This window comes from Falco peregrinus, chromosome 1 (genome assembly GCF_023634155.1).
Source record: "Falco peregrinus isolate bFalPer1 chromosome 1, bFalPer1.pri, whole genome shotgun sequence".
Classification (NCBI taxonomy): Eukaryota; Metazoa; Chordata; class Aves; order Falconiformes; family Falconidae; genus Falco; species Falco peregrinus.
Window position 1 is genome coordinate 53,207,382 of NC_073721.1, and position 19,725 is coordinate 53,227,106.

The window sequence follows — 19,725 nt, forward strand, 5'->3', positions numbered from 1 at the left end:
GTCAGCTAAGCAGAGCCAAGCAGACAAATGCTATGGTGTTTCTTCACAAAATGTATTATGGAAATAGCAACACAAGTGCATATGAAGAAAATAGCAAGTGAGCCTGCACAGTGCGAATCTAGTAGTCCAAATTGTAATGACAGGCTCAGCTGCAGCCAGTCCCCACAAAATCCCATTTAGCCTTGCTTTGCTCAGTAACATGCCTTTAGCAAAAAGTGTATTAGTTTCAGTACTTTCAATATTCTGATACTCTAAACAAATATATTAGCATGAAATTCATATCAGTATACAAAGGTATCAGTGAGCCTCATGCCAAGCATGAACAATCAATTCTGAAAACATTTACAGTCTAACTTAGATTCTTTTCTAAAGGCAGTATATTTACCTGTCACTACTAGTTGATCTTACTGCTTCCTGCTTGGGGTCTGACTGTCTTCGAGGAACCTTTTTTTGCTTCTGTGCACTTTGTGACTTGGGTATAGGCTCATCCAAGAGGCCTCAACAGAGGAATAAAAGACTTAATACTCTTAAGAGAAAATAAAGCATTCATGAAAACATTAAGGTATCTGTCACTGGTTTTCATTATTAACTAAACAGTTTCTACCTGGCTTAGAATATGGTCACCTTGCATGTGAACAGATGCTGGCTAGACTATTTGCAAATAATGTTTTCTCACAGTTTCATTTGTTAGTTTATACTACTTATTTATGAATACTGGTTACATGTTACAAATCTGACTGCAGTTGTCCACAGTCAGACAGAAACTATATACTTGGCAATTGATAATAACACTGAAAAATGAAGAGAGTTTACCCAGCAATTCTTTACGTGTTCTGCTTGCAATTTCTTTAATTTCCATACGAGATAAGGATAGTGAGTGAGTAACTGGAAGAGAGGCAATGCCACTGGATGCTGTAGTAGTGATGACTTTGGAAGCCAAAGGTGACTTCAGAGGTCGTTCAACACTTCGCCCAACCAGATTACTGAGAGGAATTTTGTACAGGTTTTTGCATGGAACTTCACCTGAAACACAGAAGGAAAAAGAACGTTAAACTTTCAGAACAGAGTCAATTCTTTATACTTACAAGCAAAAAGTTATGCAAAAAAGTTATACCTGTGCTGTGTGCTTTTCAACCCAAATAACAAAGATGCCTCTTGCCACAGAGATCTTTCAATATAAAAAGACTAGGAGGAAGAAAGGCAGCCACATTGTGCAGACTTGTAATTTGACTCAGAGAGAAAAAGAAGATTGACTCTTGGTGATGCGATGAATCAGCAGTGGAACCAGGAAGTAAATGTGCATGTCCTGAGGCTGGTATTCTGACTGTTATACCATGACTCTGCACTCTGTGCTGTATTCCCCATATATTTTAATGTTTCAAGTACATTGGAGCCTGGATCCCAAGTCATTTAAATTATGGCTCCTCTTCTTAGGTGACACAAAATACCACCTTTTCCTAATTCCTAGAAAAAACAACAACTTACCATCAAATAGCATTGCCTTCTAAAAACTGAAATTGCAATTCCTTTCTCCTTTCCCCTTTTGCCAACAGTGCAACAGCAGATTTAAGTGAGGAAGATATACACACATCTTACATTATTTAGTTGATGTTCCCTTGTTTCTCCATTACTGTTCCCCTATAGACTCATTTTTCATAGATCGTGTTACACTAAATTGACTGTGTGAACTCTTTCGAGGCTGTAACTTCCTTTTGGTTCACAAAAAAGCTTTATTCATCCAGTGGTAGTTTAACTTTTCTTAAATGAAAGGAATGGTGTATGTGAATCTCAAGTTTCCCCACAATTTTATACCTCTTTTTGCATTATTAGGCTTGGCCATATTGCCAAAGATTCATCAAGCTACTTAAGCTTAATTCCTCCCCTCCTACAGAAATTATTTCTTCAGAACAGTGCTGCCACTCATTCAGAAGAGATACTATGGGGCAAAAGCTCAGACAAGTGCTTCCTGTCTGTGGATAAACAGAAAATCTCCAGAATCTCAGCTATGAACCCAGCCAGGAGCTTTTACTTTATCAATTTCATCTTACTCAAGATCAGCTGTACTGAGATGTGACAACTGTTGAAATGACCAGAGATCGTAATTCAAGTTGCCTGGAAACCATGTTACCTTCTAGAGAAGAAAGAGGACATTCTGGCATTTCATAAGCTGTTGGTGTTTGAGGAGAACTCCTTGAACTCATTTCCTTAGAGCTGCTGTCAGATGATCCACTTACTGCAGCAGTAGCTTTAAAATAAATATCTGACTGAAATGACAAATAACTCATCATTAGTACAGTGAGACTTTCTTAACCATCTTCTGAGTAAGAGCTCAAATACTTGTCCACTACGTTCTACTGCCACTATTGCTGTATTGCTGCTAAGTCAACTAGGGTTGGTCATGGAAAAGTTATCCCACTATAAATGGGGGAACATCTGTGATGTTGAGGACAGCATTCGCCCCATAAACAGTCAAATATCACAGATCCACATTACTGTGAGCAATAAAGGACAGTGAGATTGATTCTGATTCTCTTTGTACTTGATATAAACTAAAAGCACACAGATGAACAGTTACCACAGATCAAGGAGAACATATTTCAGTTTTGGTTCGTTTAGTTTTTGGCTGCAGCAACTTCTTATGTGAGTTAGATCCTAACACATCACAGAAATAGCCAAACATGATTTTCCTGTGTCTTACCCTTGATGCTACAAGTTGAAGCTCAGGCACAACTGCTGTGTGGACTAAATTCCCATTCACCACTAATCGGATCTCAATGGAATCAGTAGTGAAGGCAAGGATATAAGGAAAAGCACAGACTGCAATGAAACAAAAAATATTTGGCAAGGAAAAACGGCTAATGTAAATGTTTCTTGGATGCTCGATGGGAACTGTTCTTGAGTATCTGACCTCTCTGGTATCTGCCTTTCCTACAAAAAGGGTTGTCTAACATACTGATAGACACTGAGCTCCATCAGGCCTGTCACTCTCCATGCCCAGAATGCAGACTGAATGAAAAATGAGAAACAAAAACAAAAAAAAAAAAAAAAAAAAAAAAAGAAAAAGAAAAAAAAAGAAAAAGAAAGGAAAATGTCCTGGTTTCAGCTGGGATAGAGTTAATTTTCTTCTTAGTAGTTAGTATGGTGCTATGTTTTGGTTGTGATGTGAGACCAATGTTGATAACTCACTGATGATTTTAGTTGTTGCTGGGTGATGTTTATACTAAATCAAGGACTTCCCAGCTTCTTGGACCCTGCCAGGCAGGGGGCTGGGGGGGCACGGGAAATTGGGAGGGGACACAGTCAGGACAGGTGACCCAAACTGGCCAAAGAGGGATTCCATTCCATATGATGTCATGCTGAGGGGGAAGAAGAAGGAAGTGGGGGGGACATTTGGCATTATGGCGTTTGTCTCCCCGAGTACCCGTTACATGTGATGGAGCCCGGCTGCCCTGGGGATGGCTGAGCCTGCCTGCCCGTGGGAAGTGGTGAATGAATTCCTTGTTTTGCTTTGCTTGCGTGCCCAGCTTTTGCTTTACCCTTTTCCCCCACCTTTCCATTTTGTTATTATTATTGTTATTATTGTTGTCCTTACCTCTTTATTCTGTTTAAATTATTAAATTGTTCTTATCTGAACCCTTGCCTTCTACATTCCTTTCCGATTCTCCTCCCCATCCCTCTGAGTGAGGGGGAGTGAGCAACTGGCTGTGTGGTGCTGGGTTGCCAGCCGGGGTTAAACCACGACAGAAAAAAAAAGTTCAGCAAAGGAAGAATTGGGCACCAAGGCTCCACTTTTTAAAATTATCATATGCAGAAACTTAGCTTAAGTGGCACCATGAATGTAACATGCTTATTCCTAGCACACATACTGTAATTCCACCAAGAGCCAAGTGTAAGCCTAAATAGTAATGAAAAACACAGCCATCCAATAAAAAAAGAGGTATTTGCTTACCAACAGCATAAGGAACTTGATTCCAGCTGAACTGGAAGTCATAAGCTGATGGCTGGACCAGTGGAGAACCTCCATTAAAAGGATATACCTTTCTGTATTGGCAAACATCTGTAACAATAAAGAAAAAAGCATCATCCATCACCTTACACTACAAGTGACAAACACCAACTTCATAGGCAGATTTTGCAGAAGCATGGGCATTATATACATAACCAAGCATTTATGTGGTAGTCCTATATATAAACAGAGAAGAGAAACGTGCTTCCTCTGTGAACACGGCATTTGAAAGATCAGAATAAAAAGATCTACATTTTAATAAGCTGTCATATTTCACAAAGTAAGTATTGCTGTTTCAAGTTATCGGTTCTTTACCTTGTCTAGGGATAGAGGAATAGGCAAGAAAAAGTCAGAAAACAGTGTCAACAGAATTGTACTTCTCTGCCCTTCAAGTAGCCATGCTAGCAGAGTTTACCTTCTTTGAAGACTGTTACACACATGTGATATTACAGACACCAGGATTTCATTAATCACATAACTAGTGAGCCTACTTCTTAGCTGCTGTGAAGTCCACTGATTCAGAAAGTAACAGTCTTTCTATGAGTCAGACATAAATACTGGCTTATAAAGCTTCTTACTGGCAATGCAATTCTGAACTTTTGATAGCTCTAGATAATGGGGAACTTAACCTTCCACTATTAACATATTTTTCTTTATACACATGCACAAGCGCTGATCAAACATCTATTAAAGCTCAGGACTCACAAAGTCATATCAGCAAACAAGAAAGCTTAAAGATGAGATGCAATTGCAGTTATCTTTTTTCCTTGACAAGCTCCTATGAGTGTACTGGTGGCTTCAGGTAAACACCTATAACCCTCTCAAATATGTGCTGCTTGCTTTTAGCTCTTTTTTTTAGGCAAAATTGTATTTTTTTCCTGTAATTGATCTTCTTAGACTGAATCAAAGTTTATATCCAGAGACTTATTACAGGTCTTTTTCTAAATACAAATGAAGGACACTGCCAAATCCTGTGTTTTCATGTTTGTTCTATGATGACACTTTCAGAATTCTAAAACTCTCTAAAGAACAAATGTAGGTTTCCCTGTGACACTGTCCTAGATATAGGAATTCAAGTTGCTGCAAGCCTGTGCAGCACATTTATCGTAACTTTAAGATCAGCTAAGATTGCTAGCTGTGGCTCAGTGATGGGTCTATTAGAGGGGAATTGATTCTATGTAGAAATATAGGTGGGAATTCACTGTGCTCTGTCAGATAGCTTTGTAGTTCTGAGGCACTGCTAAGTGAACCAGAACCAGGTACCATCTGTCAAGCTACCAGAACCAATAAAGCCTCACAGAGCACAGGAAGAGATGTTTAGAGACGTTTAAACTTTGCCTCATGGTACCAGTCTGATACCAGTGCTGGAACACAGATTTATTTGTCCTGTCTCCACCAATGTTCAATTTGGAGAGGCAAACAGGACACGTCTTCTGCAACAGAGAAAGCTGTGCCTTGTCCTTCAGCATTGCCTCACAAAGGCTGTTTCAAGCTAAGAGCATCTATTTTCATGACGACTAGAATAAAAAAAGTACCTGTGTACTGCAGAGAAGAGCATATGCATGTTATGTCAAAGGCTGTTTTATAACAGGAGACAGAGAATTACAATGCCATTTACACAACAGTGCCAAGAAGTCGGCAGAAGAAAAAGCACAAAGACAGGACAGGACAGCACACAGAGAAAAAAAGGAGTAGCACGCTAAATTGCTCGTGTCTTGAAAACACCTAGTAAGTGTATAACTAAAGAATGAGCTGGATCTGAAGATATAGGACTTTTGTGAGTAAGGTGGTAACATCCATAAATACATACATATATATATATATATAGGCATACATCTATATACCCAAAATTAAAATCTAACAGCTAGTATGTCTAAATTCAACATACCCTGCAATAAAATAATACTTCTAGTCCCTATAACGTGCATTTAAATTTAAAAGCATGTATATTGAAAAACTTTCCATGAAAAGCTGGATTTTATTTTAAAATACATACCTAGACCCCAATGAAAAGTAGATTTACATAAGGAAATTGAGGTATTACCATTTTTGGTCTTCCCTAAATACTTACAGTTGTAACACAACAGTAGACCAGCTTCACCATCTTCATATACATCAATAGCTGCAACAAAATTAACCTGCAATGGTAATGGGAAAGGATAATGAATAGGCAGAGGCTACCGAGGTTATCACTACCAGATTTTGTCTAACAAGCAATACAGTTTGGGGAGGGCACTACTACAGATAAAAGAAAAAAAAAAAAGTCAATTTTTCAGATGCAGCCTCTTCTGTGATTAATTTTCAGTACGCTCTCAGGATAGAAATCAATTTCTTTTGTACTCAGTTCTGTACAGTACTGAATATTCAATACCACACTCAAAGTATAAAGCAATAAAAACCTCACGTAACTTATTTGGCAATATAAATTTTGGGAAATAGGGTGATTTCAGGACAGCTGTGAAACAACATGATGTGCTAAAAACAGCAATGTGTTTCAAAAAATCATCCAAGAAGCTCCATTGCACATCATGACTAGCAGAAAGATCAGATGCACCAGTTACTGGTTCAGAACCACTAACACAGAGGTTGATAGGGCTGTACTCAAGGATTACTGGCTAGCCTGAATTTAGGAACTGAGAACCAATGCCTGATAAAACCACGGTATTTTTTACATAACTAGGCTACACAAATTGTCATATTTCAACTCTGTATTTGTCTTTGACAGTTAAAAAGCCCCAAATGGCCATAAAATGTAGGGTATCTGTTCAGGAAACAAGACCTTATTAGTGAAATGCCTGAGATTACATGAGACAAATGCTTCCCAGACCACAAGCATTTACTACTAGGTCAGGGAGAGGGGCTGGAAACCAATTCTATGATCAGCAGTTCTTTGACTTTCCTTTGTACAATAAGCTAGATGTTCACCTCTTGATCTAAGGTTACTCTATAGATCAAGAATTGTTAAACCAACCTGGAAGTTCATGTATCTATACCAAATGCATTTTGACCCATCCTTTGTAGTGACTGAAAGCCATTTCTGCTCTGTTACCCATGGAAGTAATTTGGTATCCCATTCAACATCACGAAAGTCACTGGCTCAGCTCATATCAATGGTCTGCTTTGTTTGTGTTCTCAAAGAAAACAAAGATTCCTGGGGAGAAGAGGAATGGTGTGTGTGTGTGTGTGGAGGTGCTGTACTTCCCCGTCCCCATTCTTTACTTGTAGTTTCTCCTCATCCAGATTAAGACAGATTTCCAGTGCTGTGGAGAAGCTTACACTGTATCGCCCATGCTAGGAGTACCAAACCTCTTCGTCATCAGATCTGAATAAAAATACAGATGATTTAAAAAGAAAATAACCTATCAACAAGAACCATCAAATGAAATGAGTAGTTCTTTATCTCAATATGAGGAAAAGGGACGCTTAAAACCAACAACAAAAAGATCAACTGTGTAAAATCTTCTTTTTTCTAAAGCTATACACCAACATCCATATTTAGAAACATTACAATTATCTGATTTTCAGAGATGCTGAAGTTCATTATCTTCCCAGCAGCAGGAAACACTGGAGCTCTTTTCTGAAAGCCAGAACATTTGCTTAAATTCCAACCCCACGTCCTAATTAGAAAGATTCAGTTAATTTATGAGCTGACTGGGCAGCAGTTTTTTAAATAGAACTAAAAGCTATGTGTAAATATTTCAGCCTTAGTACGCGCAAATAGGCAAATTTGAATGAGATACTAGTGGCCAACAACTGAAGTTATTTTGTTGCAATTGCTTAAACAATACAACACTGAGGCCACAAAGAAAAAGCAAAAAGCAAACAACTGACTAAGAAAGGAGAAAAATTAATTTATGCTGACAGCAATATTCCAGAGCCTGAAACACAGGCTCTTTCCCAACATGTCATACCTTATTAACTACCTCTCTTGGGAGTGATTATTATCATGTATCCCAAAAGGAACAAATACCTCAGAGTGCCCTAAAGCAGAAGTTATATAAGTCAAAAAAGTAAGAGATATGAGGATCTCCATAAATTACACTCCCAGGAGGTAAGCACATGTTGCACTGAGTCTGCAAGAAATTATATTCAGCGTGGTTCTGAAAAAAAAAAAAAAAAAAAAAAAGTTTAAATGATGAAAACTTACCTTGTTTGCTTCAACATGATGCAATCTATAGGACTCCCCAGTACTCTCATTAACTAAATCAAACTGATGCCGATACCCTACACAGATCATATTGTCACTCTCTTCAGTAGGTCCATCCACCAGCGTCATAACCACTGGAGGGTCAGAAAGACATATTTCCTATAATGTAAATAACAGAATTATTCTCTTTTTCAAGCTCCTACTGTGGGTGCTGCAGATACTCCGTAAGTTTAAAGGGATGTGCTCTAAGCACAGAAACATGACAAAGAAGAAGCAGCAAATTACTTAAAAAAATCTGAAAGACTTCAGTATATATAATGGAACTCCATCACATGGCTTCTCATTTTTACTTGTCTGGAGGTTCAAGAAGATAAAAAGGCATGCTCTTTGTCTTCCTCTGACCCCCCCCACCCCCGCAGCCCCTTCCCGACAAGCCGAGCACTGCCCAGTCTGTTAAGGTAATTAGTGATTAGATTACACATACCCGGATGTACTGGAACTCCTCTACTGGAGATTCGGACGACGATAGCAGAGAGCTGCTGGTTAAACTGTTGCATGGATGGTATTTCTTTGTGACCAGAAGTAGTTTGTTCCGAATAGCTGCAACAATCCTCAGTTCACTGCCATGGTGGGTATTAATGGCATACAAATGGCAGCCTGAGGAAATAATGCTCTAGATTGTAAGTGTTTGCGGTAGGGTCTGTTTTTGTTTTTTTTTTCTCTATTTGTTATGACGATCAGTACAATAGGGCTCTGATACATTAATTAGCAACACAGAATTACAAACCTCCCAACAAGATAACATTAATTTCTAGGAAAAGACAAAAGGCTATGACTCTTACGAAGTCCATTCCTCCCCTTACTCCTTTTGCAAGTAAAGAGTAAATACACTGATTTTCACTATTCTGCAGGTTCCAGCTTTCCAAAGTAGCTTGCTTCTGAAGACCAGAAAGTGCTTGTGTCTACTAAAATAAATCAGCAACATCCAAACTAATATAAGCACTTCTATTTAATGGAGATTTGCCAGTGTTCCTCCACCTTACAATTCCCTTTATTTCAGTCTCACATCCCTGCATAATTCTTCTTATACCCTTCAGTCCTGAAAGTAACATATTTTTCTCTATATCTTTTCATCAGCAGTGACTGCCAAGTAACGTGGTACTTTTACAAAGTTCTAAAGTGTCATGCTGGACTATACCAGACTTATTTTCACATATAAGCTTAACAAAGTTTGGACTGACCATCCAGAGGAAAAACTAAAGGTGAACACCTGCAACTGCCTCAAGAGAGCTAGTAAGTGCCTGGCAACTACAGGCATTGTAACACAGTGGATGTTTTTAAATGCAGGATAATAAAAATCACCTTTTGTTCTCTCCAGTTTATTTTCTCTGCAGTCATATTTGCTTCTTATAATTTGCTTTGTTTCTATATCTTTTTGGACAACACTGAGTCTGAAGACGAGGAGACGAGAGTCTTTCCCTGAAGGATGAAGAGAGCCACAAAACAAGAAGTTAAAAGTTATGGCAGTAGTTTGAAATAAATACTTCCAAAGGGGAGCAGCACCTAACAAACAAAGCAACCTAACAAACAAAGCAAAGATAAACAAAGTATACTGCTTCTCTGGGGATGAGCTGCAATGTCATACAAGACTGCTTATGAACTCCCTAGGCTTTACAATTCTAGTAACGAACGCATTCAGTTCAGTAGCTGGGTTTCCTATCAGGTGGCACTGCAGCAAAGAATGATATTAAAACAGTGAAATGTATGCTGTTTCACAAATCTACAAAATTTCGCAAGATAATGAAAATATAAACTACAGAGCAAAAGGGTTAATGTTAAAAGCTGGAACTGTCTGGCTGAGCAGCTGATGACTGGGTCCTTAAGAGAGTCTGAAACCCTTTAGGATGCAGACTGGTTTTACCTATCAGTTCTTCAAAGGTAGGCAAGTTAGGTTCAAGGCATATTCCAAGTGCAGAAGTTAATCCAGTACCTACTTCCATGGCTAAATCTGTTTCTTACAGATAGGTAAGAGTGGAATCTACAACCTCTACATCTAAAAGAAATAAAATTAGTGATGCACTACTACTTGCAGTTGGGAAACAGGCGACTTAAGAGTAGTTCCTTATCTAAGAAATCAAGTTTCTTAAAATGCAAGCAAGGCAAGATTTTCTGACAAAGGTGGACTCTTTTACTAACTAGCTGGTATGGCTGGAAAAATGAAGCATGCTTTCTTAATATATAGTTGGGTGGATCCCACTGTAAAGGCAAAAGGAAAATCACAGATGCTGCCTTGAATTCTGAGAGAAGAGCAACATGAATCAGGACATCTGGCCGCTGCATGACCTTCTTTTCCCATAGCAAGTGTAAGAGAAGAGAAGATACAATGCTTCCTTAAGCATGCCACAATTTGAAACATTGAGTAATTTGACTCCGAGAGCAAATTCTTATATTGACAAAAGGAAAATAAAATATAGGCCATCCCTCTCTTTTCAAGAATGTGCGCACACAAGCATTTGTGCTTCTACAAACGAGTTCGTGGAAGAATGGCAAGCAACATTCATACCCATTTGGAGTGAAGGCCAAAAAACATGAGCTAAGACAAATGTTCAAGAACAGTATTAATGCTCTCATCAATTCAGAGTCTCTTTGGACTTACTCCTGCCTTTGGCATTCAGTTAGTTATTCCAAACATAACAACCCGAAGAATCCGGCATCAGAATCCAGCAAATTCCTCAAACCAGCAAAGATCATGAATATAGTTTTCTGTGGTGGGGACAGATCTTATTAGACAAACATCAAGGCATAGAAAACACACATCTTATGTTTGTAATGTCAAACAAGTTGCCTAAATTACAGCCGTAGTTTGTCTTTTAAGTCAACTAGTCCATGCTTTAAGTCCTGGTAATACGAGGCTGCTCTTTTCTAAAGCCTTATCTTGATGAGTAAGGCTGTCCATAAGGTGTTTCCCAATTTATCTGAGAACCTCCTCGTCTTCTCTGAAACCATTGTTGTCCGTGGCACTTGACCAGCTAACTTCTTCCATGCTAGATACAGTAATTTTGGGTGTGGCTATTGATGATCACCTGATAGTGGCATGGCAACATCTAAACCAGACAACTGACTGGGCCTCCGGAGCAATCTGTAATCCAGAATTTTCTCAGTGAACAAGCGTGACTTTTGACAGCACCCTACAGGCCTAGGGAGATCAACACAAAGACATATAGGAGGCTCTGATTTCACATCAGAAAAGGCATAAGGCAGATTCAGTACTGGAAATGCAATACTTGGTGAACCTTGTATCATTAGAGTTTTCCGAGTTAACCGAGTACTAGCTCTGTCATCAACCTTTGCAATAACCGCTTATGATTATGTGGTATCTGCTCAGAACACCTCACAGCTTATTGCCAACCCTTGGAAAGTGCAGATTTCAACATCATGCCCACAAGTGGAGGGCTGTGCTTGCTGGCTAGCAACTAACTGATTATGTTTGTAAATCTGAAGTCCCTAACAAGCCTGTGGCATCTCTACTTAGGAAAGGAATCACAAGTTGCTCTCAGATTCATAGAACATTTTAATATGAAAGGAGAAATGTAATCAAGGACTTGCATGTCCACCGTTTTACAACTACTGCACAATTCTTGGTGCTGCATGTGAGTGTTTTCAAACACCACCATGTACACAAAAACCTGCAACATGACCAAACACCTTAATATGCTCTTCCATTTCTACCAACTTAGATTTTAAGCTAAAACAGCTATTGACACAACCTGAAGGAAGGCCATCTTTCCTGATCTAGAATCAGCTGTAATTCTTATGACTGCTATTGCCTGCTCTGAGATCAGAGATCTGCTGCTTTTCAGTGCAGCCATTCAAGACTGAAAAAAGTTTACTGTAAATTTATTACCATTTACTCCTAGATTCTGCCTCTAAGTAGTTGCTTCTTCAGTGATAGCTGTAGTATTGTCTTTGTACCCCAGCTACTATTTCAGCTAGATATTTTACAAACATACTTGGTGATGCAGGCAATTGCAAAACGCTACAACTGTGTAACCACAGCAAAACTCAAGAACTTTTTCTGGCCAACCTGAATGTCTGCATTCTTCAAATCAAGAAGTGGTTGTAAAAAGGCAGACATAGTGGGGAGCAAGTATTACCACCCATATTAAGCACTGTTATTCTTGAAGGTTACACCAAACTTCAGAGGGCCTTTCATGCTTCCATCAAACAGGCCATATTTACCTCTGTGAAGATACTATGTGTGTGCAGCAAAGAACAATACATATGATAACTTCTTTCCCAAACAGGCGTTTCACTATGAAGGCACAACAATGACCACTGCCTCCACTGAAACTGATCTAATACGCTTTTAAAAAGGAATTGGAGTTTAAATCCCCATAGGCCACAAGATGTGCACTCCACAGGTTGACAGTAAGCCTGCCTTTCAGCAGACATAAATCTTCACCTTTCCTTGTTGTTTAAAATAGCTCCGGCTCTTTGACCCGTGTGTTCCCCTAGGCTGCGTCACTCCTCTTTCCCAATACTAGTTCTTTTGCAGATGTTACAAACAGCTGCACGATGGTGTTAGATTTATTTGCGGCTGCCTATAAAAGTCACTATCATCTGGGCTAAAAAAGTTTTTCTTAACCTCCCACAGACTTGATTCTTCCAAGCAAAGCAGGTCTTCCTCATTCCCCCTCATTCTCGTGTACAGGCATTTCACAAAATAAAGCTGGAACAAAACCTGTATGTATTTGGAGGACAAAACATCCATTTCTGTGCCTTGCTTCTCATTAATAGGACAAATTTAACCAGCAGATGTCCCAAACAACTCCACTGTGGCGCTAGATTTAACTGTGTCTGCACTAGAACAGCGGCCATTGCTACTACGCAATTTGTGCTGCTGTCATTGATACCTGCTGTACTGGTGCCTTCTTCAACACCTACTCTTGGAATGTTGACCTGAATAAGCTCTTGCAGATAGTTAAGCTTAAAGAATTAACCTTGTAGTACACAACATTTTATCTTAAAACCCCACAGTCTTTGAACCCAATCTATGAGCCTAATATGAGCATGCTTTTTGCTCATCTAACTCATCATTTTTGTAATTTTTGCTGCTGAGATGTAGTCTGAAAAAGAAAGGCAAGTATGATTTTTTCTTCCATCCCAGATCTTAATTTCAATGTGGTATGCAAATACAAAACAGGAGCCCAGAATTCTAACAAGTATGAAAGAACTTTCTCCTAAATGCTTCAGAAAGCATCCATATCAAGAGTTAAAAATCTCTGCAATCTTCTAAATGAGTAAGACTTTATAAAATCATGTTTGAAGCGTAATGAATTGATGCCAGTAATACCTTGCCCTGTTGAAGCATCATGAATTGATGCCAGTAATACCTTGCCCTTTTACCTCAAAACGCCTGCTCGCATCTCTCTCTTCCGGTTTAACCAAACAGTAAGATGTTTTGACAATTAAACGTAATCATCTTTTCTAGAAGCTTCACAGACAGCTTCAGATACAACTACCCTTTTCAGATGTTCTGAAATGTCACCCACCCTCCAGATGTCTTGGGAGAACTACGCATGGCTCTCGGGTAGTTTGAGCCAGTTCTGTAAGGTTCCAGGGGGAATTTCATCAGGTGCAGCCAAATTGGGCAACTCCCAATGATACAAAAGGAACCATGTTTTACCCTGAGTTTGGGTAAATGTAACTTCAGCCAATATACTGCACAAACAGACATTATATGGTAACAAACAATCATATTTATAATTGTTTTCTCTGAGTTACACATAAAGATTCTATTCTTGCTTTGTGTATGTTCACTTTGTGAAATTCAACCACAGCCTTGTACCTTGTTAAAAAAGTGCACATTTTATGCACATTTAATGCTTCCAACTGAGGCTAAAAGGGAAATATGCTCAGTCCAAACAACACTTAAGTTCTTTTAAACCACAACCTTCAAGAAAATACGTTCTATAGTACTAGAATGTGGTGACAGTTAACAGAATAAATACCAACAAAGCACATTTGGTAAAATAGTGACAGCATAAGTAATTTCCCCCATATTTTTGTGTAAGTGAACAAACATGTAATTCAGTCAAGGAGATTTCTGAAGAGTGTTGTGTTGTAACAGTGGCTGAAGAAAGAGCATATGACGAGATTCAGGCTTGCCTTGAAGGAAGCATGAATGAGCATTTAGGGATTCCCCTACTCCCCACCATCCTTTTAGAAAATAACAGCAGTTGCTGCACATGCTCCCTTATTCTAAACAAGGCATCTAATATACTTGCCACTGATAGATACGATTGCCTCATGAGACATACATACCCACCACCAGCCACATTTGTATGAGAATCAAAGAACAGGGACCTCTCCTACCTTTGTCTGTTCGGGCAATCAAAAGATCCAGAGCTTCCAACACATGCATCTGTTTTATTTGGAGAGTTTTATCAAATACTTGCACTGATGGCTGACCATCTAAAAAAGAAACACGAGTATTTTTTCAAAATCCTGCTAAAATTTGCTAGTGACTGGTTTTGACCTATTTCTTTTAATAAAAGCTTCATTTTTTTCTTACAAAATTGAAAAAACCTGCACAAAGCTGCTATGTATACCACAGCATCACAGCTGATACCTCCTCACAGGAGAGTTTTATGACTACCATGGATTAGATTATGGAACTGAAGCCTAAAAGGGACCTTCCCTTTGGAAGAACTAACTTCATTCCCTCAGTCCCACTGGCCTTATGTGACACACGGAAGATAAGGGGTCTAACCTAGCAATATTATTGCTATGGAAGAAGCAGGCTTTCACTGTCACGTAAACCTTTGGCTTCATGCTGTCATCAATGGCTAAGAAATCCAGACAAGCCATTTAAACACTCCTTGAGCTTGGATGTGACTCTGTAAGTCTTTTCAGAGGGTCAAGAAAACAACGTATGAAATAACAAAACATTCAGAAACCTACATTAACATTGTCTCCCCAATATGGCTTGAATCTGGTGCAGAGAGAATTTTTACAACTAGGTTACATAAATGTAATAAATTCACTTGGATTGGTAACTATCCCTGTAGGTGAAGACCTACCAGCACCTGAAGAGAGCTTTTGAACATACATTTTCAAGAAAACAGTCAGATACATAACAAATGACACAAAAAACACTGGATCATTTACTAACCATCTATTAACAAGATGCCAGCATCTGTAGAAACCAGCAAGGACTGGCCCCAAGAATCTGCACAGACAACCTCATGAGGAAAATTACTGCAGAAAGATTGAGATTCCCAAGGCTATGAAGTAACATAAGGGATACATATTAAGCACACTAAGAAATGCAGATCATACAGACACAGAATGTGATGGACAATGGCAAGTAATAACATGTAAATGCTTTTGGCATGATACATTTTGAAACAGTGTATTTTTTAAAATTTGAAATACCAAAATTTAGTTGATTTTGTTACAGAGGAAATAGCCTCTATATTAATTGGGTTTAGAAACTAGCAAGTGTAAGACATGTTCCTGAAACACTGGAATTAAACCACATGCAGCTGATAGTGCAACCCTGGAAATACTCAAATGACTTAAAATGTATGTACCACCATGCATATGTAATTTGCTTACATTTTATGGCTCAGTTCATGATGTCTAGTCACTAGCACATGGTAGTTAAAACCGCCTTTCTGTCAAATGCTTCTTTTGTCATGTGTTCTCTGTACTTACCTCTCAGAGTCTGCCCCTCTGCCCCTAATTTAAATATTAGCTGAAGTCTCTGAAATTCTAGAAGCACTTCTGAAGTTTCTGTATAGAAGATGCATACAGAAGAGTGTGGTTTGCATCTTTCACTTCCTAATGCCCTTGAACAAAATCTGGTACTACAGGAAGTAACAACTGAATTTTGTTTTAAAATCGATACAGAAGTTAAAATAAAAGATGACTGCGTATGGAAAATGTAATTTTTTCAAATATTCTCAGATATAAAAATATCCACACTTGCTTTAACTTGAGAAGTGCTTCTGTCTCCAGACTCATCCTTTATTAATTTGATAAGGCTGCAGAATCACCTTGACACCATACATTTCATCTCTGCTGCTACAGCATCTAACTACAAAAGTAAATAAACAGTATGCAGAACTGATATACAATGCCATACTCAACAGCTTTTAATTCTTTCATAACTCTCCTCAGAAAGTCAGGCTCACTCACCTCTTTTTTACAAAAGCTTGTGGTTGCCAAGTTAGCTGTGGCATCCCCTTTCACAGTGGTTTTCAATTTCAGTGCCTAATACAAACAGATATTTTATTTAGATAGAGCTTTTGTCACCAACACCCAAGATAAAGACTATAAAGAAAGGACAATTTAGAACTACAAAGTAACTCCAGTATGGAATTCCTGTCACATTTTAAGTAATTAGCAAAGAAGTGGAATTCTGTATATCCTGAGCAAAGTCCACATGATCACCAGAGGGCTACTAGATCTCTTCTCAGCCAAAACATATGTTGGTTGGGTTTTTTGGGCGTTCTGGTTTTTTGTTTTTTAAACGGAAACTCAGAATCAGAAAAGAAGTGTTGAACACAGTAACAGAGACAAGTCTCCACCTCAAATCATACAAGCTAGTCATCTACCTAATTCATTCTATAAGGTACCTGGATAAAGAATCCTTTTATCAATTATAAAAGTTGGCCTTTTACTTGCAAAACTTTGTAACAAAACATTAAGTCAAGCTATATATATGCATTGCCAGAGGTGCCAAGGACACACAGTCACAGTATCACAAATTCAAGGACTAGAAGTAACTGATACTGGAAGAACTCTAGAGAAATGCTGTATAAACATAGTTTCAGTGAGATACACAATAAGCTTGTTTAAGGCAGCATATATACAGCCTATGTATCTCCATCACTAACCTTTACAGCAGTGTTCCAATAAACTGATGCCACATGGAATTGTCATGGCATTCTTTAAAGCAAAGTTTAGAAATTGCCTAAACCAATTTTAATGTCCTAAAGTTTGCCTACCATCGTGCATGGTCTCTGTGAAGTGGCAGTAATCAGCTGCATACACCATTTCCACATTTGCATGAAGTATGGCTGTCAGCTTATGAAGATGCATAAAATACCTTTTTGCATTAACATTTTAATTTCACTCCACCAGTCAGTAGAGATCACCTTGACAATAAATAAATGATTTGAATATACTGCTGAGCCAGTCATCAGTGAGATTTGTTTACCATCTGAAAACTCAACATTCACAGTTTGGCAAGAATGATTCGGAGCTACTTGGAAGGCATGTTGTAATGTGCTCAAGCCTACAGTTTGTAACTTAGAGGAAAGTTCTTTTAGGAAAGCAGAAGATTTAAATGTGAAAAGAACCTCCAAGAAAAAACACAGGCAACCAAGTATCCCTTAATTTCAAACCCCTGTATTAGGCCGTCCTTTGACAAAGGCCACAGCGGGGATGGAAGTCTTGTTTAAGAAATGGGTGCCAACTTGATTTGTTATGTGAGTATCTTACCAGTTTAATGTCAGGGAAGTGGAGGCAATCAAACTTACAGGCTTCTATACTTTCAATAACCATGTTTTTCTTTAACTTCTGTAGAGTAATTAGTAAACTTGGGGAATAAATCATCGGGTTACTTCTGTCTGAATTTTATAAACATTCACTTTCCCTTCTGCCTAGAGTGACTAGCTATTTCAAGGTGGTTGGTGAAAGGGTGGGCAAAGCAAAGGGGAGTAGACTTTGCAGCATGACTAGTGCCAAGCTTTAACAGCCCTGAGATTCTTTTGCACCAGCACTCAACCACCTGGCTCCATTCTCTACCTTTAACCTGACCTGGAACTTCTCAAGACAATTTCACTCTATAGCTTTCTAACACAGAAAAAAAAAAGGAGGGAAGGAAGGAGACTTGGGTTTTGTTGGTGGTGTGGGTTTTTGTTTGTGTTGTTTCATTTTTTTTCTTTGTTATATTCTGCTGAGTTAAATCAGCTCAGAAAAGAAGTATTCTTACGGTAAGCAGCAGAACCATGTCAGCAGTCCAGGATCAAGAAGAGACAAGTGGGAAGGGACCAGGGAATAGATGAGCGTAGACACTGCCTTTTTTTTTCTGCTGCAATGAACTTTCAGATCAAACCAGACCATCTAAATCATCAGGAAGTTTTACTCCTCACTGAATCAAAATGTCAGTAAGCTCACAGAAGGTTGCAGTCAGCATCTGGTACGTTTAAAGATGTATGGCAACCTCAGACTTAGCAGAAAGACTGCTGAAACTTCTTCCTGGCTAAAACAGGGTAAACAATTTCTAAGAAATGAAATCTTAATAAAACATATAGAGGAAACCCATGCAAGACTGTGTTTCTCCAAAGCACAGAAAAAGACACAGCACTCTTCTGCCTGGAGGCAGAAAGCATCTTCTCCACTGTGGCACGCTGACCCTGGCTGGATGCCAGGTGCCCACCAAGTTGTTCCATCACTCCCCTCTTCAGCAGAACAAGGGGACAGAAAGTAAGATGAACAAAAAAAACCCCTTGTGGGTCAAAATAAAGGCAGCTTAAAAATAATGAATGCCCCCTCTTCCTCCTCCTTTCTCTTAGCTTTTATATCTGAGCAGATGTCACATGGTATGGAATATCCCACTGGTCACTTTGGGTCACTTGTCCTGGCTATGTCGCCTCCCAAGATCTTGTCCACCCCCATGCTAGTGGTGGGGGTAGTGGGGGTAGGTTGCAGAGGCAGTCTTGATGGTGGGCAAGCGCTGCTCAGCAGTAGCCAAAACACTGGTGTGTTATCACCACCCTTCTTGCTACCAATGCAAAGCACAGTACTATGAGGGCTGCTATGGGGCTCAGCCAGACCCAACACATCCACAAAGTAGGGAAAGACCTTTCAGGTTTAATTCTAAGGTGTGATTTTTCCAACTTTCCTTTAGCTTATGTATTTTATAAATATTTGCAATTGTGTTGTGTACCTTAGGTATTACAGATCAATATTTCTATTCATATTTTACTTTACCATAGCTTAAACTAATGCAATACTACAAAACTATTTCTGACTACAGGGAACTGCATTAAGTCCTGACGTAACTCTGCAAGCTAATACAACTCTAACAAAAGGGGTGATGCAGTCTTTGTAAACCTAGGTGCATCCCTCCTAAATTGATCTTACCTGACCAAGTCGGACAAACTCTGCTTGCCGAGCTTCCTCTTTTTTCCGTGTTGATTTTGGGGACTCTGGTAACACATCACTGAAGGACCTTCTATTGAGCATGTTCTAAAACAGAAAACATTTCTCTCTTAAATGGAACCAAAAGTTTCCATAATCTTTTAATCTGAGTTAATGATATTGTTTGTTTTCTGTCTTTTTTTGGATATTTTCCTGCAGTGATGAATCTAACCGTATAGTTTCTCAGAGAACAGGAATTACAACTCTTCCAATCCTTGAGTGCTTTAATTTCCAGCTTGCCATAGTTCTGTACATCACTGTCATGTTCTGTACAATCATAACAAAGACCACAGACATGAACATTTGGACAAAAAAGTTTAAGAAGATCTATTTAGCTGAGAGAAATAAACAGTGGGAA

General features: G+C 38.8%; 1 protein-coding gene across 10 annotated transcripts in view; it reads right to left on the reverse strand.

Annotated features, from left to right (window-relative positions):
- Positions 1-19,725, reverse strand: part of GARNL3 (GTPase activating Rap/RanGAP domain like 3) — an 80,557-nt gene that overhangs the window by 7,197 nt on the left and 53,635 nt on the right. For all 10 annotated transcript variants that reach the window (XM_055815585.1, XM_055815564.1, XM_055815572.1 and 7 more), the window contains 13 exons: positions 19,311-19,415; positions 16,356-16,430; positions 15,328-15,439; positions 14,529-14,627; positions 9,516-9,632; positions 8,638-8,810; positions 8,154-8,312; positions 6,078-6,144; positions 3,950-4,057; positions 2,699-2,817; positions 2,129-2,264; positions 814-1,023; positions 386-497 (listed from right to left, as the gene is read on the reverse strand). In XM_055815585.1, coding sequence (XP_055671560.1) covers positions 386-497; positions 814-1,023; positions 2,129-2,264; positions 2,699-2,817; positions 3,950-4,057; positions 6,078-6,144; positions 8,154-8,312; positions 8,638-8,810; positions 9,516-9,632; positions 14,529-14,627; positions 15,328-15,439; positions 16,356-16,430; positions 19,311-19,415 — 1,592 coding nt within the window. The remainder of the gene's footprint in view (positions 1-385; positions 498-813; positions 1,024-2,128; positions 2,265-2,698; positions 2,818-3,949; positions 4,058-6,077; positions 6,145-8,153; positions 8,313-8,637; positions 8,811-9,515; positions 9,633-14,528; positions 14,628-15,327; positions 15,440-16,355; positions 16,431-19,310; positions 19,416-19,725) is intronic.